A 21533-nucleotide genomic window follows, 5' to 3' on the forward strand; every position below is an offset into this window, starting at 1 on the left:
GACTAGAAGAAAAGAGGCATCAATTATAGCTCTGCAGGCTGATGTTGAATACACGCATTTCAGATTCAAGGCTTAAGCTATAATTATACAGTATATTACATAACAGGCTATAAAAGCAGAGTTGCCTGTAGAATGACACCACTCCAGCTAGGTTTGCTGATTGTATGGATAGGTGAATCGATACAGGGATGGATGGACAAATATAAATGAACAAATTGACAAGAGTCAGTATGCTGCATGTCCGTCATTACATAAATATCATATTGCATGGTAATTCCACAGGATTAGGCTGTCAGTCACTTTTCCATTCAGACAGCCTGTTCGCCTTAAATCCCACTTTGAGCTGTCTATTTCATATCATTTAATAATCTATATTTTATGATGCTACATATATTCAACACTGAAACAGAAAGCATTTTGGGACACAACCCATGATGCATCAAGCACATGGGGCTGCATTGCCTTGGTGAACATATGCTTTTCTTCTGGAGCTGAAAGTTAAATTGATTGCAAATATGACATAGTTGACAAATGACAAATGGAATCCAGGTTTTGGAACAGTCTGCCTGAATGGCACACATCATAGAAGGAGATTGTATATGCCAGAAATTAACAGCCACAGATGTACAGAGATCAGACAATCACAGAGTTGCAGGTGAAGGAAAATCACGCACTGATTGCTCTCCCACTTTCCGAATTGCAGCCGCTCTCAAAAGCCAATGTAAGTATTGTTTGTAGATTGCATAAGTATTCTTTGCAATCTACAACCTTCTGTAGATTGATTAGATTAACTGATCATAGATTTAAAGACATTCCCAGTATATTCAAACTAGTTTCATGTGGCTCTCTGCAAAACACTTTCCATCCAGAGAGGGAGTGGAATCTCCACAACAGTGCAGCATCCACCTGGATTTTGCACCAGCAGCCATAGTGCACCAGAACACTCTGCCAAACACTGGCTATCAGTAGAGTGGAGAGGGATGTAGCCAATTGATTGATACATTGACCTGCTACATTTGCCAAAGTGTGCAGTATATATGGAGTACTGTTTCACACAATACAATGTGCTCAAAGTCACCTCTCATTTCCCGTGTGATGAATGAACCGGAAGTTACAGTATATCAACTACAATATTATTATTATTTTTTAAATTATGCATGTCATTTTTTTATGTTAAAATATGCAGAGATAACTATAAGTAAACTATTTTTAGTGATTTGCCCAAAAAGTGTAAACACTGTGGTTCTCTGGCGGTATCAGAACATTGTTCGTTTGAAGGTCCCGACCAGCAGGACACAGCGACATTACCTGCGTCCCAAACCACATTCTTTTGCACTATTCTACGCTATTTTGCCGTGTATGAAGTGTGAGTAGTGTGTACCTGTATGAACTTCTTCAACAATAAAAATAGTGGAATGTTGGACACTTCAAGGAGCATTGCAAATGACATAATCGAATTTAAAACAATAGACAAATATAAAACTGTTAATTTAATGTTGTTCCTTATAAGTATAGAAACAATAATATTCAGTAATATGCAAATATACAAGTAGTTTGAAAGTGTTGGAAGATCAACTTGATTGTGTCATTCACAGTGTGTCATGGGTCACTTTAGAGATTGTTTGGTTTCTCATTGTTGGATCTTTCTCTGCTGGACCATGGGTAGTATAGTTCTTCACCAGGAATTTCACTATTAAAGGAATAGTTCACCGAAAAATGAAACATCTCTAATCATTTACTCACCCTCATGCCATGTATGTATGTATGTATATATATATATATATATATATATATATATATATATATATATATATATACACACACACACATACATACATATACACATATATATACACATACATACACATATAAATATACACACATACACACACATACAGTACATACATACACATACTTAGTGCAAATTTAAATACAAATCTGTTATGTACAGTGCAAGGGAATGTAATGGCAGAAGAGGTTGGATGTGTTGGATAAATATAAAAAGACTAAACTGTGAATTGCACATAATTATTGCTCAATGGGGCAGTTTTAACTGTTCATGAGATGGATAGCCTGAGGGAAAAAACTGTTCCAGCGCTCTGAAGCGTCGGCCAGAAGGCAACAATTTTTCCAGCCCTTTTCCTCACTCTGGAAGTGTATAGTTCTTGAAGGGAGGGCAGGGGGCAACCAATAATCCTCTCAGCAGTCTGAACTGTCCTTTGTAGTCTTCTGATATCCGATTTCATAGCTGAACCAAACCAGACAGTTATTGAAGTGCAGAGGACAGACTCAATGACTGCTGAGTAGAACTGTAGCAGCAGCGCCTGTGGAAGGTTGAACTTCCTTAACTGTCGAAGGAAGTACAACCTCTGCTGGGCCTTTTTCACAATGGAGTCAATGTGAGTCTCCCACTTCAGGTCCTGTGAGATGGTAGAGCCCAGAACCTGAATGACTCCACTGATGCCACAGTGCTGTTTAGAATGGTGAGGGGGGTCAATGTTTGGGTGTTCCACCTAAGGTCCACAATCATCTCCACTGTTATGAATGTGTTCAGCTCCAGATTGTTTTGAATGCACCAGAGAGCCAGCTGTTCAACCTCCCTTCTATATGCAGACTCATCATCATCTTGGATGAGGCCAATGACAGTAGTGTCATCTGCAAATTTCAGGAGCTTGACAGAGGGGTCCTTGGTGGTGCAGTCATTTGTATACAGGGAGAAGAGTAGTGGGGAGAGCACACATCCCTGGGAGGTACCAGTGCTGATTGTACAGGTGCTAGAAGTGAATTTCCCCTGTCTCACAAGTGCTGCCTGTCCGTCAGAAAGCTGGTAATCCACTGACAGATAGACGTGGGAACAGAGAGTTGTATAAGCTGGGTTGATGGTGTTGAAAGCCGAACTGGAGTCCACAAAAAGGATTCTTGCATATGTCCCTGGTCTGTCCAGATGTTGCAGGATATGATGCAATTCCATGTTGACTGCATCCTCCACACACCTGTTTGCTCGATAAGCAAACTGAAGGGGATCTAGAAAGGGTCCAGTGATGTTCTTCAGGTGTCTCCAACACCAGTCTCTCAAATGACTTCATGACCACAGATGTCAGAGCGATGGGTCTGTAGTCATTAGGTCCTGTGATTTTTGGTTTCTTTGGAACAGAAATGATGATTGAACATTTGAAGCAGCATGGGACTTCACAGTGCTCCAGTGATGTGTTGAAGATCTGTGTGAAGATGGGGGCCAGCTGGTTAGCACAGGATCTAAGACACACAGGTGAAATGCCATCTGGGCCCTGTGCTTTCCATGTCTTTTGTTTTCGGAAGACAAGGCACACCTCTTCACAGATTTTAAGTGCAGTTTGAGTAGCAGAAGGGGGGAGGAGGGGGGTTGTAGGAGGTGTTAGTGTTTGTGTGAAGTGAAGGTCAGAGCGGGTATGGGATGTGAGATTGGGCCTTTCAAATCTACAGTAGAACACATTCAAGTTGTCAGCCAGTTGTTGATTCCCTACAATGTTGGGAGATGGTGTCTTGTAGTTAGAATGTCTTTCAGGCCTCTCCACACTGATGCACGGTCATTAGTTGAAAATTGATTGCTTTTATGCTGCCTTTATGTGCTTTTTGGAGCTTCAAAGTTCTGGTCACCATTCACTTGCATTGTATGGACCCACAGAGCTGAGATATTCTTCTAAAAATCTTTGCGTGTGTTCAGCAGAAGAAAGAAAGTCATACAACTCTGGGATGGAATGAGGGTGAGTGAATGATGAGAGAATTTTCATTTTTGGGTGAGCTGATACTTTAAACATGATTTCTAAAAAAATATGTTTAAATAACATAGACTGATGGCTTCAACAGGAGCATATTCCATTGATTAACAACCTGAGAGCTTATAGAAGGTCTGTCTTAAAAGGTTTATAAGTTATCATAAAAACAATAATTTGCCTAATAATGCCTACCGTTCCACTTACTAATTTTTAAAAACAGTGGGCAGTATTCAGTAAGTAGAAAGCTGTTTTCTATTCCGAACATTGCCTGACACCTCTTTTCCCATCTAGTCTCCCACCAGGTACTGACCAAGCTCAACGCTATTTTGCTTCAGTGAAATCAGAACAGCACTGTGATAGCTGCTGTCTATTATTGTGTCATGGTCAGTGTTGGGTAAGTTACTCTAAAAAAGTAATGAATTACTAACTACTAATTACATCTTCTACAGTGTAATTAGATTACTGTACTAATTACTATTTCTGAAAAGTAATTGCATTACTTATTACTAATTACTTTCTAAAACCCTGATCAGCCTTGACCAGATGAAAAATACAAGGATAGACATGAAATTGTTCTTTTGATTTTTTCAAATAAATCAATTAAAATCAAATAAATAATTCATGAACTGGCCAAAGAATTTAAGGGGGCTGCATTAAACTAGAAAACATACATTTTGTCATTAGAAGTTAAATTTTGATTTTGAATTCTCTATTGTTTTATATGATTGTTCTAGAGTCTATACAGTATTTAACACAATTACATCAGAAGTAACTGTAATTAAATTACTGACAAATTAAGAGTAATCCCTTGCATTACTTTTTTTTCCTCAATGAATAATTTAATTACAGTAATCAATTACTTAGTAATGCATTACACCCAACACTGGTCATGGTAAGTTTCACGTTTGTATGGTGAGCAGTTCAACAGTTGAGTTCATAGGCTATGCTCCCTTTCAGGTGTAGAGTGGCTGGTATTTATTTACCCTGCGCGGCCCCTTTAAGACAGACAGCATTTCTTACATTCCTGTGAACAAAAGCGGCGTTTTAAATGCCCGGTTGACGTCACTAAACTTTTTAGGCGGTTGGAGTGCGCGCGGAGGGTAAACACACACACACACACAAGCGCGCGCTCTCCCAGTGACTTGCTGCAGATGCGCCTGGACAGGCTCTGGTTTACGGATAATATCTTCAAAACCATCGTTCCTTGTAAGAGAACTTACTTCTTTTTTTTTTTTTTTTTTTTTTTTTTGTACATATAATTAGTATTGTCTTCGGAATGTTTCAGATATTCTAAATGGACATATAAAACTTGCTTTTCATTAATTAAGACTGTTAGATTGTGGACCCGTGGCTTATTGTTTGTAAACCATTGTTGTGTACGTGTTTTTCTCTAACTACATTGCTATTTTTATTTTACTTGAACAAAAAATAATGGCAATTATGTGCTAAAACATGTATTACTTTCTAAGTTGTAGAATGTTAGGTGAAGCTCGTATGCACGTGTGTAAATGTGGTTGTATTTAATCGTTGTGTTAATAGTTGTGCTATTCTCGTATTCTGTTCACCGGGCTTAACTGTTTAGTGCTTTCAGCATTGACCCAGAGCTCAGCTTCGGACCCCAGCAGTGACACAGACAAAATAATGTTCATAATGATATTGCTGACGCCGTGTCCCTCGCCGTTCGTTGCCCCTGAAAGAGGAAAACGAGAGAATTGCATGGCATTCTGACAGGCTAGTGTTATACTTTAATCACTGAGGCTTTCATGCTCTTTCCTCAGACTGGAATCCATATACCTCTGAAGAGGCTGACCTGAATTAAGTGTGAGCCTCTAAAATTCACCTTGATATACCAAATATGATCTAGTCAAAAAAATGTAATGACTAAATCAGCCTGTAACGACATTAAAGTTCAACCAAAATTAAAATCCTGTCATCATATACTCACCCTCATGTGCATGACTTTCTTTCATCCATGGAACAAAAAATAAGAATGTCTGAAGAATGTCAAAGTTTCATTTGCATATAGTGTGGTTGTCAAGCTCCAAATATCACTAAAAACACTGTAAAAGTATTCGGTATGACTTGTCCGCTATACTCCAAGTGTTCTGATGCATTATGATAGCTATTTTTGAAGAAGAGACTGATATTTTGAGAAGGGTATAGCTGCAGGCATTGCTCCAAAAAGGGGTGGTCGCTTCAAACCACCGTTGAAGATATAGGGAGCCCCATACCTAACCTTAATCGTGAGTGGAAATGACGTCCCCTTTGGGAGTTGGCGCTAGAGGTCGACCGATAGTGGATTTTACCGATAACCAAGTTGGGCAGTACCTTCCGATAACCGATTAATCAACCGATAGTTTTTAAAATTGACACTGAATGAAAAAATAACACTCAAAATAAAATAGTGCTGAACTTTACTACAAAAATAAACAGTACTGACTGAACCATGAAAATGTTTTGTACTTTTTAAATGAAATAAATATTAATATATGAACTAATATTTGAATTTTAAAATCAGCTGATTTTTAAATTGACATTGTTTCCTTAGTCCACAAGAGGGCACAATAAATACATAAACTATTCAGCACCGTTGTATTATTGCATAGAACGTTCCTATCCTATATTAAATAAATAAATAAAAAGTTTTAGTTGGTCCATATTCTCAAATGTTAAGTCAAAAGTAAAATGAGGGGGGGAAACGCTTCAGTAGACTGTTCACATGGTGTTCCACTTGCACTGATTCCTACTACTCCAGACTCAAGTTTCATAATAACAGAGAAATACCACATTGTTTTTTATTCATTACAGTGTATGTAGGGTAGCAATATTCCCAGATAGCAGTGGTATTCGGCTGAAATTGATGGAAGCTTATGAGACTATGAGCCCAGGCAAGGGGCTGTTCAAACAGATGGAACACAACAGACTGGAACCAGGATCTTGAGACACACATAACCAAGTTGAACATCTTTCCTGACAAAGCATTTAAATGACTCATTGCTTAATCTGAGAAATGCTTATTAAGAGAGCAAGATGCAATGGCCAAAGACCTCCACCAACTGTAAGGGGCTGTTCACACCATACAATTTTGCAACCATCCATTTGTTTTTCTACGTAAACGCGCGCTAGACGAACGTCTTTGTTTCCCTTTGTTTTTGTGCAGGAGCACTGTTTTTTAGATACTGTGTCTAATTAAAAATAACTTTAAAAGCAAATTGAGACACCTGCTTTCTGTTAAACTGTATTTGTTGCACTGTGTCTAGCCTTTTTTGGTGCAAGAATGTGATCGATCTGAAGTCATCGTATTACAGTGAGGATATTTTTTTTTATTGAAATCAGATGCGTTTCTGATTTGTTTATACGTTTTTCTCGGCTGCATGAAGATATTAATTTGCTTTCTCACATCACTAGCTTTAAATATGCTGGCTAACGAATATAAACTAATGCTAATAGATGGTAACAATCGTGACATTTAAACATTTGGGTAGGACTTGCATGTATTTTTGTCACATTGTTCTAACCGCTTGAGGTTAGCTTTAATGTTAGCTTCCTTGTCTGCAAACATACTGCTGTTCTCTACTATTGCAGCATCTAGTAGTGTACTGTATACATACCTTTTCGTTGTTGATGCTTTAAATCTGCATCTGAAGTGTTCCGCTCCATGCAGTGTAGTCTCACGTCAAATCAAACACCACAAGGCATCAGTAAAGAAGATATTTTGCCTCTAGAGGCCGCTCTCATACTGTATAATGACAACGGACCCTTCCTAGCCGCTCCAACACCAGACGCAACGGGGAAAAGTTATCGGTGTGGATTTTTGCTGATAGTTCCAGAAACCTGTTATCGGTGCCAATTAATCAGCAAAACCGATATATCGGTCGACCTCTAGTTGGCGCAACCCCCTTTTGGAGTAACCACGCCCCTTTTGGAGATCCCGCCCCCATTTAGAGGTCTCCAGCCTGCAGCTATACCTACTTGGATATTTTAGACATCATTACTGAAATCTGTCCCTAAATGTCATTCAAGCTTATGCATATTCTCCTGAATCTCATACACACTTGCCTATATTCAAACTTGGTGCATCGCGATTGGTCATGTGAAATGAAAGAACCAATGAAATTTGATGTCATTGATGTTAAACCTCCTACAACGCACCTTGAGGTGCCATGTTTGAATGTTCTCAAATGTGAATGGCATTTGAGAGCTAATGAGGAGAAGAAAACTTTCAGCAAATAGCGACTTCAATTTCTGCCTTTTGCTCACACAAATTTGACATCAGTCTGTTCTACAAATTAATTGTATGGATTCGGCAGACTTGGAATATACCTCACAAGCTAAATTGACTACTTTTATGTTACTTCTTTGGTACTTTTTATTCTACGGAGCTTGATAGCCTCTGCTCACTGTCTTCTTTCATTGTATGGAAAAGAGCTTCTTTCACAGACTGATTGCACTGTGAATTCGGTGATAGGAGGTTAAAAGTCTGCCTCTGGAATCAGTGTGTGCTTACCGAAATTTAAATCACTGCCCCCAGTGGCCAAAGCTGGAAGTGTTGTTGAACGTATGGGCATGTGTGCGCTCAACCTGAACTCGCATAAAAATCACGTGTGTGCTGATTTTTCTTTAGCCGAAATCGGTATACGCTGACTGAATTTGAAAACACTGCCTCCAGAGGCTAAAGCAGTAAGTGATTCAGAGCATATAAACTAGTGTAACATCCATTTATATCCAAGAGAGGTCGCCAGAAGCCAGTTGTAAGAAGAATTGTTTTCAGCTGTGCAGGTTGTCCTTATCACGCTCGTGATTGTTTATACAAATGTGATTACTTCCTCGTTTGAATGGGGATTGAACTGTGTTTTCCCATGCAACTGACGCAACGCGCCACCAATCGTGCCACGATGGAAAGTAATTGTCGTTGAGCCGTTCCAAATATGTCCTATGGGAGATAGGGCATGTCCGTGAGTTGGTATACTGTTGCCGATTCTAGTGTACCGGAACTTTCGGAAACAGCATGCCACTTCCCGTGTGATCATATTGGTGTGCTCCAGTTTCCTGTTGAAATGTCCACAGAATGGCGCCAAAGGGGTCTTTTGTTTTAGTGGCAAATTATATAATACAGTCTACAGGAATGCATATTTTATTAACCCTATTCACAAACTTCAACCCTAAACCTAACCTTCAGTGGTGTAAAAAAATATTTTTGAGAGAACTTCCAAATCATGTTCACCATTAACTACATTTCCATCCAAGGATTTTTTGCGAAAAAAGTTTTAGCTCATCAAAATAAAGCTGATAGAAACACAAATTATCGATAAAATTTCACAAGTGTCGACATAATATATTTCCGTTTAAGTTTAGCACATAAATCCTATGTCGACATGTCAATGGTCATGAAAAACTGTTTTGGAAAAGAACACAAGTGCGAAATTTTGTGATTTGTGAAGTGAAGGGGTGTTGAAGTTTTTATGAGTTGTTTGGACACCGCAGCCCCGCGTTTCACAACATATTTTCTGCAGGGACAAATAAAATTACATAATGTGAATGGATTGTCCATATTTTTAATTCAGGAGTGTAATATAGGATTACAGGCTCACTAATGCCACCAGTTCTATTGTATTTTTCCAAGTATTCCAATCAATTTCCTCTAATAATCCCAGATGTAGACGAGCTACTTCTACAATTCTGTGTCATCTTCTGATATTTCCTACTGTTGCATTTATGTGAAATTAAACAGTAAGCTGGCCAATTTCAATAAATTGTCTCTATTCTCTACATTTTACACAAATGTATGGACATCTGGGATGCGAAAGTTTGGCTACAATTTGCGATATACACAAATTTCTGTATGGAAACGGCTCAAGGGCAGATTTCTTTTGTGCTAAACCAAAACTTATGCAACAGTGTATTTTATATTTTATTTTTTAAGAATGACATCATGACGCACACCATTTTATCGGTAAAAGGCCATTTGAATGGAAAGAACAGGAGGCAGCAATTTTTGCAAAAAAATTTTTTAATGCATTTTCACTGTCAATAACAGAACAGCACAAAATGTGGATGGAAACTTAGTTATTGTTTATGTGGACACAATTACTTCCTGGTGTCCATGGGATGAGAAGACCCATGTCTTAGGGATTGCTCACACAACACACTATCAGTAACGCCACAGGATGAGGTGAATACATTTGAATTGAAGCAAAAATGTCTGAAAGGGTTAATTTCAGGTTACATGAACATTCAGAAGCGACATGTTGATATCCCGTAAGATCATGTTGGCTTAGAAATTCTGCAAAATATATCAGGATGTGAATCTTTGTGTTGAAAGCAAATTAATTCAATTTATGATTCATAGGTTTTCGATTTCATTCAAAAAGATTTTTTTGCCAATTCATAATGATTCAGTTTGATTCAATTCACAATGAAATTTGATTCTGCATTTTTTATATGCATTCATATAATTCTTTAAAGGTATAGTTCACCCAAAAATGAAAATTCTCTCATCATTTACTCATCCTTATGCCACCCCAGATGTGTATGACTTTCTTTCTGCAGAACACAAACAAAGATTTTTAGATCTCATCACTGTAGGCCATACAATGTAAGTGAATTGTGACCAGAAGTTTGAATGCCAAAAATAACTAAAGCCAGCATAATACTTCATAATAATTCATAAGACTCCAGTGTTTAAATCCATATCTTCAGAAGTGATGTGATAGCTGTGGGTGAGAAACAGATCAATATTTAAGTCCTTATTTTCTATAAATCTCCAACTTTGACCAGCACTGAACTGTAGGTGGCGATATGCACGAATGCAATCACCAAAAGAAGAAGAATGTGGAGGTGAAAGTGGAGATTTATAGTAAAAAATGACTTAAATATTGATCTGTTTCTCACCCACACCTATCATATCGTTTATGGATTTAACCACTGGAGAGCTATGAATTACTTTTATACTGACTTGGTGATTTTTGGGGATTCAATCTTCTGGTCACTGTTTTGACTTATAGAAAATAACTAAGTTTCACCACAATGACAGAATTTTATTTCAGTAGTGGCTTTGCAGAGGTAGGCAGCTAACTTTCTGCCTATTCAGTTAACAGCTTAAATGATAACATTCTGAATGAATGGAACTCTTAAAGAAACTGGTCTCAGTACAGTTTGAAAAGTACCTTATTTTCATCCTACCTGTACAAAGCCTCCGAAGGCAGCATTTTCCAGTTTTTGGACACAACCCATGAGTTGGCAGGCTGTACAGTGTGCATTTCACTCGAGACGAACGCAAGCTGTCAGTTGCTCATGTGATAGTCAGTGGCCGTCTTGAGCAGAGATCAGATACGAGGTGCTCGAAAGCTGTTCAGAAAAAGTTTCAATGAGAGTTACGATCAGAACTTGAGAGCGTGCGTGATTCCCATGAAGGGTGACAGAAGAGTTCAGCACGCGTCTGTGAGGGAGAGCTATGAAGGCACGTGCGCCAAGGCGCGCTAGAGAACGACCCGCACTTGAATCCATTAAATCATACATGTAACTAATTAAATATTTATATATTTTAAAATATTGTACACTGTTATATCGAATCACGATTCATTCGAGTTTTAGCATTTTAAATCGATTATTGACCAACACTAACTATCCTCGATTCAAAAATCAGATTTCAAGATCAATGCATATAGATAGACAGGATAAGTATCGATGCATCGAGATAACGAGTGAATCGTTACATCCCTTAAAATACAGACTCCTTTTGTGTTTCACTGATGAAAGAAAACCATATGGGTTTCAAACGACATGAGAGTAAATGAGGACAGAATTTTCAAACTTGGGTGGGTGAACTATTCCTTTAATTTGCAAAGGTCTTTCATGAGGATGCATATATTCTTGGAATATTCTTAAAGAGCCATGTGTGCTTTACATAGAGTAGACATTTACAGAAGGCTTTGAATGCATTTTAAAAGAACGCTTATCAGAATAAGAGAAAATTCTTGTTTAATAAGACTAATCTGCAGATGTAATTCAGTCATATAGTTAGTTAGTACGTGACTAATCGCATTATCTTGATGTCTCGTAACTAGGGCTGTAAATTGATTAAAAAAAAATTAATCAAATGTTTTCCCAATTAATAATCAAATCACATTTATCAATTATTACTGAGAAAGGCCCCCAAATAAAGATAATTTAGAATATAGTATTTCAAAATTAACATAAGACAATATAAATAATTCAGATAATTCAAATGCATTACATTACTATGGGAGAACACAAGTAAAACATTGATTATACAATAAAGTGGCTTTATAAGCCTACTTATTGTTTATTTCATTTCCATATTATTGCACACAACCATACTATTGGCCTGCTCCAGACAATCATCTATCTCTCACATGATCTGTCTGCGGCACTCGCTGCCCCTGATTTGCCAAAGCATCAAGGCTGTACTTCAAGCTTGGATTGCTCCGATGGTAGGAGAATTCCTTACAATGGTATTTTTGCATGGTCAAGGGGCATGATTAATTGTGTTAATTTTTTTTAACGTGATCTATTTCATATAATTAATCGCACTATATTTAAGGTTAAAATTGACAGCCCTACTCATAACTTTTGTTATTTCTTGACCATGAAATTAAGTGAAGTGAAGGGGAAAGCATGAGCACTGCCAGCGTCACATTCTGCTATCCTAGTTCTCCTGGGGCCTTGTGCTTTCATCTAAACATTTTCAGATTTATAAAATCATAAGTACACCAGAACCAGCGCAAAATTCACTTTATATATCGCAGTTAGCTGAAGACTGCTCGTACACGCACATGATTTATTCCCCACCCCGTCTCCTCCCCAAAATAACAAGATATGGAGCTTACAATGGCTGTTTTTACTATATTTAACCTAATCTGTATGTAATTTACATATGCATGTTGCCATCCACGTGATACTACCGTGTTCAACGGTACAAGAAACTATAGGACAATTCATGATAATACAGACTGTTAATATCACTTGTGCCTTGACGATAGACGCTGCTGCTAAAAATGATTTTTCTCCCCTTTTTTCCCCAATTTGGCATGCCCAATTCCCAATGCGCTCTAGGTCCTCGTGGTGGCGTAGTGACTAGCCTCAATCCGGGTGGCGGAGGACAAATCTCAGTTGCCTTCGCGTCTGAGACAGTTAATCTGCGCATCTTATCACGTGGCTTGTTGAGCGCGTTACTGCGAAGACCTGGGCTGCTGGAGGTGGAGGCTCACGCTATTCTTCGCGGCATCCACGCACAACTCGCCAAGCGCCCCACCAAGAGTGAGAACCATATTATAGCGACCACGAGGAGGTTAACCCAGCATGACTCTACCCACCCTGGCAACCGGGCCAATTGGTTGCTTAGGAAGCCTGACTGGAGTCACTCAGCACATCCTGGATTTGAACGTGTGACTCCAGGTGTGCTAAAAATAATTTCTTACTCTTTGTCTTGTGTTAGAATAAAAATATCTAAATATTCTTTAAACAAGATCAATTTACGAAAAACAACAAAAAAAATTTTTTATAATAAAAATAAAATGTGCAAGCTTACTTTTTCTCCTATATTCCACTTATTAAACCATAAACTGCTGGATTGTGATGGTATTTTGAACTTTTTTTCTTTTTTTTTTTAAGTGATTCGAGTCAGGATGAAGTGTGACAGGCAACATATTTCATGCACATATTGTGTAGATATATAGTACAGTGTTTCTGACCTAGAGGTTGACCGATAGTGGATTTTTCCGATACTGATAACTAAAGTGGTAGGATAACTGATTAATCAGACGATAGTTTTTAAAATCGATTTTGTTTTGTCAAAAAAACAAAAAAATTATTTCCTTACTATGACGGGCACAGACAAATAGTCCTAAGTGAATTGAATCACAGATGCAGTTTATTATTCAACCAAAATCCCCAAAATAAGCAGAAAAAAATTAAGTTTCCTATCTGTCACTCACTCGATGTTGTGTCGATGTAGTAACACTAGGGGTCAAACTTGGGAGCCCCAAACACCTCTGATATTTGAGAAAAGGCCAGTGAGAATTGGCGAGTGGAATTTGCATGCCACTACCCCAGACATACGGGTATAAAAGGAGACGGCTTGCAACCACTCATTCAGATTTGTTCTTCGGAGCCGAGCAGTGTAGAGTGTATCCACTAGCATTCCATTCACCTCTGTCAAAGTGTAAAACGGCTGTTGGATATACGGCGCATTGCAGCGGGTTCTCCCTTTCTCGCACAGATAAGTGCAGAGAATGCCCCTGGGCGCTTCAGCAGCCACACTTAAGAGAATAAAGAGTATATTTTCTCTAAAAGATTAGCGCTTACGGAAAGTGTCTTTTTCAAGATGCCTTTCCGTTTATGCGCAGTTTCTGGATGCGGTCGTTATCTCTCCGCCTCTGACGGCCACGATTGGTTGTGAATGGTTCATGTTCTCACTGCGAGAACATGACCATGGCAACATTGCGGTCGTGGCTTTCTTTCTTTAGAGAGAAAGCCAATCCAGCCACTCCCCGCCCTGGTCCTTCTGCCTATGTGCACAAGGTCACGACGGTTAGCGCTGTTAGTGCCTTTTGTTTTGATTTCACCGCATGCCCAAGGGGCTGCGGCACCCCCATTTAAAAAAAAAAAAAGAGTGGTTTCCTCATTCGCTGGGTCAAACATTCGGTGTCTACGGCCGGCGTTGTCATGACAGCCATTCATCGAACACTCGCAGCAGGGGCGCTGCGAACGTGGGTCCTCTGCCTCCGCACACCCAGCCCCGACTTACAAAAGAGGAAAACATAAGCGAATCTTCTTAAGGAGACAGTGGTATGAAAAGTGCTGTATTACAAAGTTTCACTAGCATCATAATAGTATTCAAAACAGAATAAAGTGCAACAGGAAATATAATATATATATTTTAATGACTGGTTAAGTGCTCATGGAAAAGATGTGTTTTTAGTCATTTTTTGAAGACAGAGAGTGAGTCAGCTTCACGGATGGAGTTGGGAAGGTCGCTCCACCAACGTGGTACGATGAAGCTGAATGTCCGGGAAAGTGTTTTGGTGCCTCTTTGTGTTGGTACAACAAGGCGACGTTCCTTAGCCGACCGCAGGCTTCTCGTGGGCGCGTTGCTCTGCATAAATGATTTTAGGTATGCTGGAGCAGACCCAGTGACTGTTCTGTATGCCAGCATCAGAGCCTTGAATTTGATATGTGCATCAACCGGCAGCCAGTGGAGAGAGACAAGGAGTGGTGTAACATGTGCTCTCTTTGGTTCATTAAAGACCAGATATGCTGCTGCATTCTGGATCATTTGCAGGGGTCTAATTGCACATGCAGGGAGGCCTGCAATGAGAGCATTACAGTAGTCCAGTCTAGTTATGACAAGTGACTGGACAAGCAGTTGTGTGGCATGTTCAGAGAGGAAGGGTCTTATCTTCCTGATATTGTAGAGTGTAAATCTACATGATCTTGCGGTCTTTGAGATGTGGTCTGTGAAATTTAGTCTGTTGTCGATGGTTACCCCTACATTTCTGACTGATTTCTGACATTAATAAGCCTACTCTGCTGTCCTCCATAAGAAGACATTGTGAAACCCTCAAGCCTTTATTTAGGCAGAACACAGAAGGATCCTTTGAGGGTCTGTTTGAAATGTACATGATATAATTGTTTTAATATGTTCTTCATTCTGCCATCTTTAGAAAGAACATTTCTCATGTCGTCCTCTGTGTGTTATTGTCAGTTCCCTATCTGTCACTCACTCGACGTTGTGTCGATGTAGTGACACTAGGGGTCACTCTTGGGAGCCTGAGACACCTCTGGTCTTTGATAAAAGGCCAATGAAAATTGGCGAGTGGTATTTGCATGCCACTTCCCCGGACATACGGGTATAAAAGGAGCTGGTATGCAACCACTCATTCAGATTTTCTCTTCGGAGCCGAATGGTCATGCTCACTGAGCTGAATTCCCACGACTGTTCATTCACCTCTGCTGGATCTGACGGCACATTTTGCGGCTTCTGCCTCCTCTGCACTGGCGTACTGTAGAGAATGCCCCTGGGCGCTTTGGCAGAAATAAGAGTATATTTCTCTAAAGGAGTGGCACACATGGAACGTCTTTTTAAATATGCGTTTTTTTAAAGATGCCTTTCCTTTGTGTGTTATTCCTGGTTGCGCTCGTTATCTCTCGCCTTCTGACGGTCACGATCACTGTCTTTCGTGTCTGGGCACTGCTCATGCAGAGACAGCGTTCGTGGATGGGTCATGTTCTCATTGCGAGAACATGTCCATGGCAACGATGCGGTCGCGGCTTACCTTCGTAAGAAAGCAAGCCACCCCAGAGGCTCCCTGCCTCAGTCCTTCTACCCACAGGTATGAGGCCAGCGTGGCTAGCACTGGGGACGATTTGGGGACCCCAATGGGACCACCTCTGCTGGGTATCCCCCCGCGGACCTCCCATTCCCCAGCACGCTCGTCTGCCCCGATCGGGCTTCCAGATGAGTCCGCCGGCTTGTCTCATGGCGAGTTCGACCTCTTATTCGGAGCCCACGAAAGTGATGAGCCCTCGAGCGTAGCATCGGAGAGTGGGCTCGTCCAGTTGGACGTAGAAGCCTCAGCTGGGCTCCTCCCTTCAGGTGCGGTTGCCCAGTCACAGGCTGACATGGAGATGACGACATGCTTTCCCAGGCAGCCGCAAGCTTCGGGCTAGAGTGGAACCCTCCGCTCTCCCCTGAACCGTCGCGGCTTGATGATTGGTTCCTGGGCTCATGGCGCTGCTCAAAGCCACGCCCCGCCCCCGTTCCTTTCCAGGAGCCCCACCTTTGGCTCAACCTGTTCGAGATGGGTGAGGCCGACAAGATACGGTTCCTTGCTGCCCCCATATCCCAGGCTGGCCTATTCGGTGACACCGTCGAGGACTTTGCCCAGCAGTTCTCGATGGTGAAGCAGCAGATGGAGGCTATCCGGCATATCCTGCCCCGGCACGGCTCAAGATCCTGCACCCCGTCTGCTCTTCGCCAAGGGTGTCCCCCTGCGGTGACTGCACCGGCTCCGCCACAGCCTGCCCCTTCAGCCCGGCCCCGGCGTGGAGCCCACCGCAGGAAGCAGATGCCACCCGTCTCGCGGCCGCCAAGTACCCGTGAAAGGCTTCAAAGTGCCCCTGAGACGGGCGACCCAGAGACGACGAAACCCGCTGCTCTGGAGCTGGTAAGCAGACCACTCCATCCCCCGGTCGAGGGCTGGGAGGAGAATCTTTTTGTTACCTTTGCATTTAATTGCGCTACATGCCCAAATGGCTGCAGTACCCAAGAGTTCAGCAAGAGCGGTTACCTTGTTCCCTGGGTCAAGTATCCGGTGTGCACGGCCGTCATTACGACCACTGTCCACCACTCTATTTGGCAGGTTTGGCGCTCCAGCGGCGGTCTTCCTGCTGCTGAGCACCCAGCTGTGGCACAAATCCGCCCCCGATGTGACAGTCTCCACGGGTCACGAGGATAGGCCTCTTCCTCCCCCATCCCAGGCTGTTCTGGGGGTGGTCACAAGGAGCCAAGTAAGTACTTCAATGTCCCTGAACTCCGCCCCGCCGTGAGGCCCCTCTCGCCGGGCGTCCAACGAGATTGTCCCTTTGGTCCCCCTCGCGCGGAGCTTGGATGCATGGCTTGCGCTTTCCAATCCGTCGCGATGGCTGGTCTGGACCGTCCGACACGGCTACGCAATTCAGTTCACCAGGCGTCCGCCCAGGTTCAGCCGTATCCACTTCACCTTGGTGAAGGATGAAAACACTGCTACCTTGCGCATGGAGATCGCCACCCTCCTACGGAAGGGTGCGATAGAACCTGTCCCTCCGGCCGAGATGAAGAAGGGGTTTTACAGCCCCTACTTCATCGTACTGGAAAAAGGCGGTGGGTTGCGGCCAATCTTGGACCTGCGAGTACTGAACCGGGCTTTACACAGACTCCCGTTCAAGATGCTGACGCAAAAACGTATTCTGGCGAGCGTCCGGCATCAAGATTGGTTTGCGGCGGTAGACCTGAAGGACGCATACATCCACGTCTCGATTCTTCCTTGACACAGACCCTTCCTGCTGTTTGCATTCGAGGGACAGGCGTATCAGTACAAGGTCCTCCCTTTCGGCCTGTCCTTATCCCCTTGCGTCTTCACGAAGGTTGCAGAGGCAGCCCTTGCCCCTTTAAGGGAAGTGGGCATTCGCAGTCTCAACTATCTCGACAATTGGCTAATCCTAGCTCACTTTTGGGACATGTTGTGTGCACACAGGGACTTGGTGCTCTCACATCTCAGCCGATTAGGGCTTCGGGTCAACTGGGAAAAGAGCAAGCTTCTCCCAGTTCAGAGCATCTCTTTCCTCGGTTTGGAGTTGGACTCAGTCTCTTTGACAGCGTGCCTCACAAACGAGCACGCACAGTTGGTCTGAAATTCTTTCAGAGGCTCCTGGAGAATATGGCATCCTCAGCGGTGGCCACCCCGCTTGGGTTGATGCGTATGAGACCACTTCAGCACTGGCTTCAGACTCGAGTCCCGAGATGGGCATGGCGCTGCAGGACACATCGCATGGTCATCACGCCGGTCTGTCACCGTCTTTTCAGCCCTTGGACCGACCTCTCGTTTCTACGGGCAGGTGTTCCCCTAGAGCAGGTCTCCAGGCACATTCTAATGACAGATGCCTCCAAAACGGGCTGGGGCGCTGTTTGCAATGGGTACGCAGCCGCTGGCTTATGGACGGGCCTGCGACTGCATTGGCACATCAACTGCCTCGAGTTGTTGGCAATTCTGCTCTCCCTGCGGAGGTTCCGGCCATTGATCCAGGGCAAGCACGTGTTAGTTCGGACAGACAACATGGCAATGGTAGCATATGTCAACCGCCAAGGCAGTCTGCGCTCTCGTCACAACTCGCACGCCGTCTCCTCCTCTGGAGTCAGCAGCACTTCAAGTCACTGCGAGCCTCTCACATCCCGGGCGACCTCAACACTACAGCGGACGCGCTGTTGTGGCAGGTTACCCTCAGGGGAGAGTGAAGACTCCACCCTCAGGTGGTCCAGATGATTTGGAGTCGATTCGGACAGGCACAGGTAGACCTGTTCGCCTCCCAAGAATTCTCCCACTGCCCGCTCTGGTACACCCTGACCGAAGCACCCATCGGCATAGATGCGCTGGCACACAGCTGGCCTCCTGGCCTAAGCAAATATGCATTTCCTCAGTGAGCCTACTTGCACAGACTCTGTGCAAGGTCATTGAGGACGAGGAGCAGGTCGTCCTGGTAGCACCCTACTGGCCCACTCAGACGTGGTTCTCGGACCTGACGCTCCTCACGACAGCCCCCCCCCCCGGCGAATTCCCCTGAGAAAGGACCTTCTTTCTCAGGGACGGGGCACCATCTGGCACCTGCGACCAGACCTCTGGAATCTCCATGTCTGGCCCCTGGACAGGACGCGGAAGACCTAAGCGGTGGTAGACACGATCACTCAGGCTAGGGCCCCCTCTACGAGGCGCCTGTATGCCTTTAAGTGGCATCTGTTCACTAAGTGGTGTTCTTCCCAACGGGAAGACCCCCAGAGATGCGCAGTCGGATCGGTGCTTTCCTTCCTGCAGGAGAGGTTGGAAGGGCAGCTGTCCCCTTCCACTTTGAAGGTGTACATTGCTGCTATAGCAGCACACCACGACACAGTGGACAGTAAGTCCTTAGGGAAGCACGACCTGATCATCAGTTTCCTGAGAGGCGCCAGGAGGCTGAATCCCTCCAGACTGCGCCTCGTTCCCTCATGGGACCTCTCTGTAGTTCTTCAGGGTCTACAGAGAGCCCCTTTGAGCCTTTGCAGTCAGCTGAGCTTAAGGTACTCTCTTTGAAGACTGCCCTCCTGACTGCGCTCACTTCCGTCAAGAGGGTAGGAGACCTGCAAGCGTTCTCTGTCAGCGAAACATGCCTGGAGTTCGGTCCGGGCTACTCTCATGTGATCCTGAGACCCCGACCGGGCTATGTGCCCAAGGTTCCCACGACCCCTTTTAGGGACCAGGTGGTGAACCTGTGAGCGCTGCCCCAGGAGGAAGCAGACCCAGCCCTGTCGTTGCTGTGTCCGGTGCGCGCTTTACGCATCTATTTGGATCGCACGCAGAGTTTTAGGATCTCTGAGCAGCTCTTTGTCTGCTTTGGTGCACAGCGGAAAGGAAGCGCTGTCTCCAAGCAGAGGATCGCCCACTGGCTCATTGACGCCATAACTATGGCATATCATGCCCAGGACGTGCCGCCCCCGGCAGGGCTACGAGCCCATTCTACCAGGGGTATAGCGGCCTCCTGGGCCCTGGCCCTGGTCTCTAACAGACATTTGCAGAGCAGCGGGCTGGGCAACACCCAACACCTTTGCAAAGTTCTACAACCTCCGGGTGGAACCGGTTTCATCCCAGGTAGTGGCACGCAATACAAGCGGATAAGCCCAGGATAGCCAGCCAGGTGTATTGCTTGCACATAGCGCCTTTCACCTCCTCTGAGCTGAAGATATGCGCCATTAATTCCCAGTAGTGTTCACAAACTATGTTCCCTGGTTGACTTACTCCGAGCCCTGTGGTAGTCGAGTTTTCGGAGGGACTCGCTGCAGGCCCAGTACATGTGCTAACTAAGAGCCCTGTTCTGGGGTAGGTGCTCCGCATGTTGTGGTTCCCTGTAAGGTATCCCCATGCGACGTATATCTTCCGCTAATTAGTTTCCCTGTTGGCAAACTGCGTCTTCCTTGGGCAGAGCCCCCTCTGCCACAGTCTCCATGTTTGTAGTAACTCCTCCCCCGTTGGGTAGGATCTACCATGAGACTCTCCACATGGTCGGCAAGATCCCCCCCTCTCTTTGGGCAAGGTGTGGTCTCCGCAGTGTCCTCCCCTTGGGAGGGACACCCCCCGACTAGACCTAGCGGCCCAGTCGGATAATCCCCCTTGTTTTTTAGTGAGTGGAAAAAAAGAAGGGGAAAAGAGGCCATGACTGGGTTAGCCTGTCTCTATCTTTTGGGTAGTCGACTTGTCCCCAAAAGGCCGTTCGACACTCATAACTATGTTGGAGGAGGTTACGTGTCGGCCTGGTGTGCTGGCTACAAGGCACACAGTTGTCTGCCCGTCACACACTGCCAGTTCACGTAACACAGTTCAGCCAGTTGCGGCGTTTTGAATAGGGACCTCTAGTGTCACTACATCGACACAACGTCGAGTGAGTGACAGATAGGGAACGTCATGTTTACTTCCGTAACCTCCGTTCCCTGATGGAGGGAACGAGACTTTGTGTCCCTCCTGCCACAATGCTGAACTACCCGCTGAAATGGCCGGACCTTGTCTCGGCTCCTCAGCATAAAACCTGAATGAGTGGTTGCATACCAGCTCCTTTTATACCCGTATATCCGGGAGAGTGACATGCAAATACCACTCGCCAATTTTCATTGGCCTTTTATCAAAGACCAGAGGTGTCTCTGGCTCCCAAGAGTGACCCCTAGTGTCACTACATCAACACAACATCTCGTTCCCTCCATCAGGGAATGGAGGTTACGGAAGTTACCATGACATTATCCTGCACAAGCCAAAAATATTTGGCATTACACGAATGTGAAAATCAAGTTAACCCGAAGCACTTTATGTTCACAATACATGTTATTTACGAACTGCACAGCAGACTTAAATAGAAACGCTCTCAGACCACATCCCAAGATGGTCTCGGTTTGGTTTGTTTTAAAGGCGCCTGAGTTTGTTTGAAGCGTTCACAATTATGTCAAAATTAATGCAGACCACTCTCAGAAAACATTCAGGTCTC

General features: G+C 43.7%; 1 protein-coding gene across 3 annotated transcripts in view; it reads left to right on the plus strand.

The window, feature by feature from the left end:
* The first annotated feature begins 4848 nt into the window (after positions 1-4848).
* The window catches only part of LOC127449160 (PTB domain-containing engulfment adapter protein 1-like), a 95430-nt gene continuing 78745 nt past the window's right edge, over positions 4849-21533 (plus strand). For 2 of the 3 annotated variants that reach the window (XM_051712394.1, XM_051712397.1), the window contains exon 1: positions 4849-4961. In XM_051712394.1, coding sequence (XP_051568354.1) covers positions 4907-4961 — 55 coding nt within the window. In that variant the 5' untranslated portion in view covers positions 4849-4906. The remainder of the gene's footprint in view (positions 4962-21533) is intronic. The other variant, XM_051712396.1, reaches the window with a different exon arrangement.

The sequence above is a fragment of the Myxocyprinus asiaticus genome, chromosome 12, assembly GCF_019703515.2.
Source record: "Myxocyprinus asiaticus isolate MX2 ecotype Aquarium Trade chromosome 12, UBuf_Myxa_2, whole genome shotgun sequence".
In the NCBI taxonomy this organism is placed as follows: domain Eukaryota; kingdom Metazoa; phylum Chordata; class Actinopteri; order Cypriniformes; family Catostomidae; genus Myxocyprinus; species Myxocyprinus asiaticus.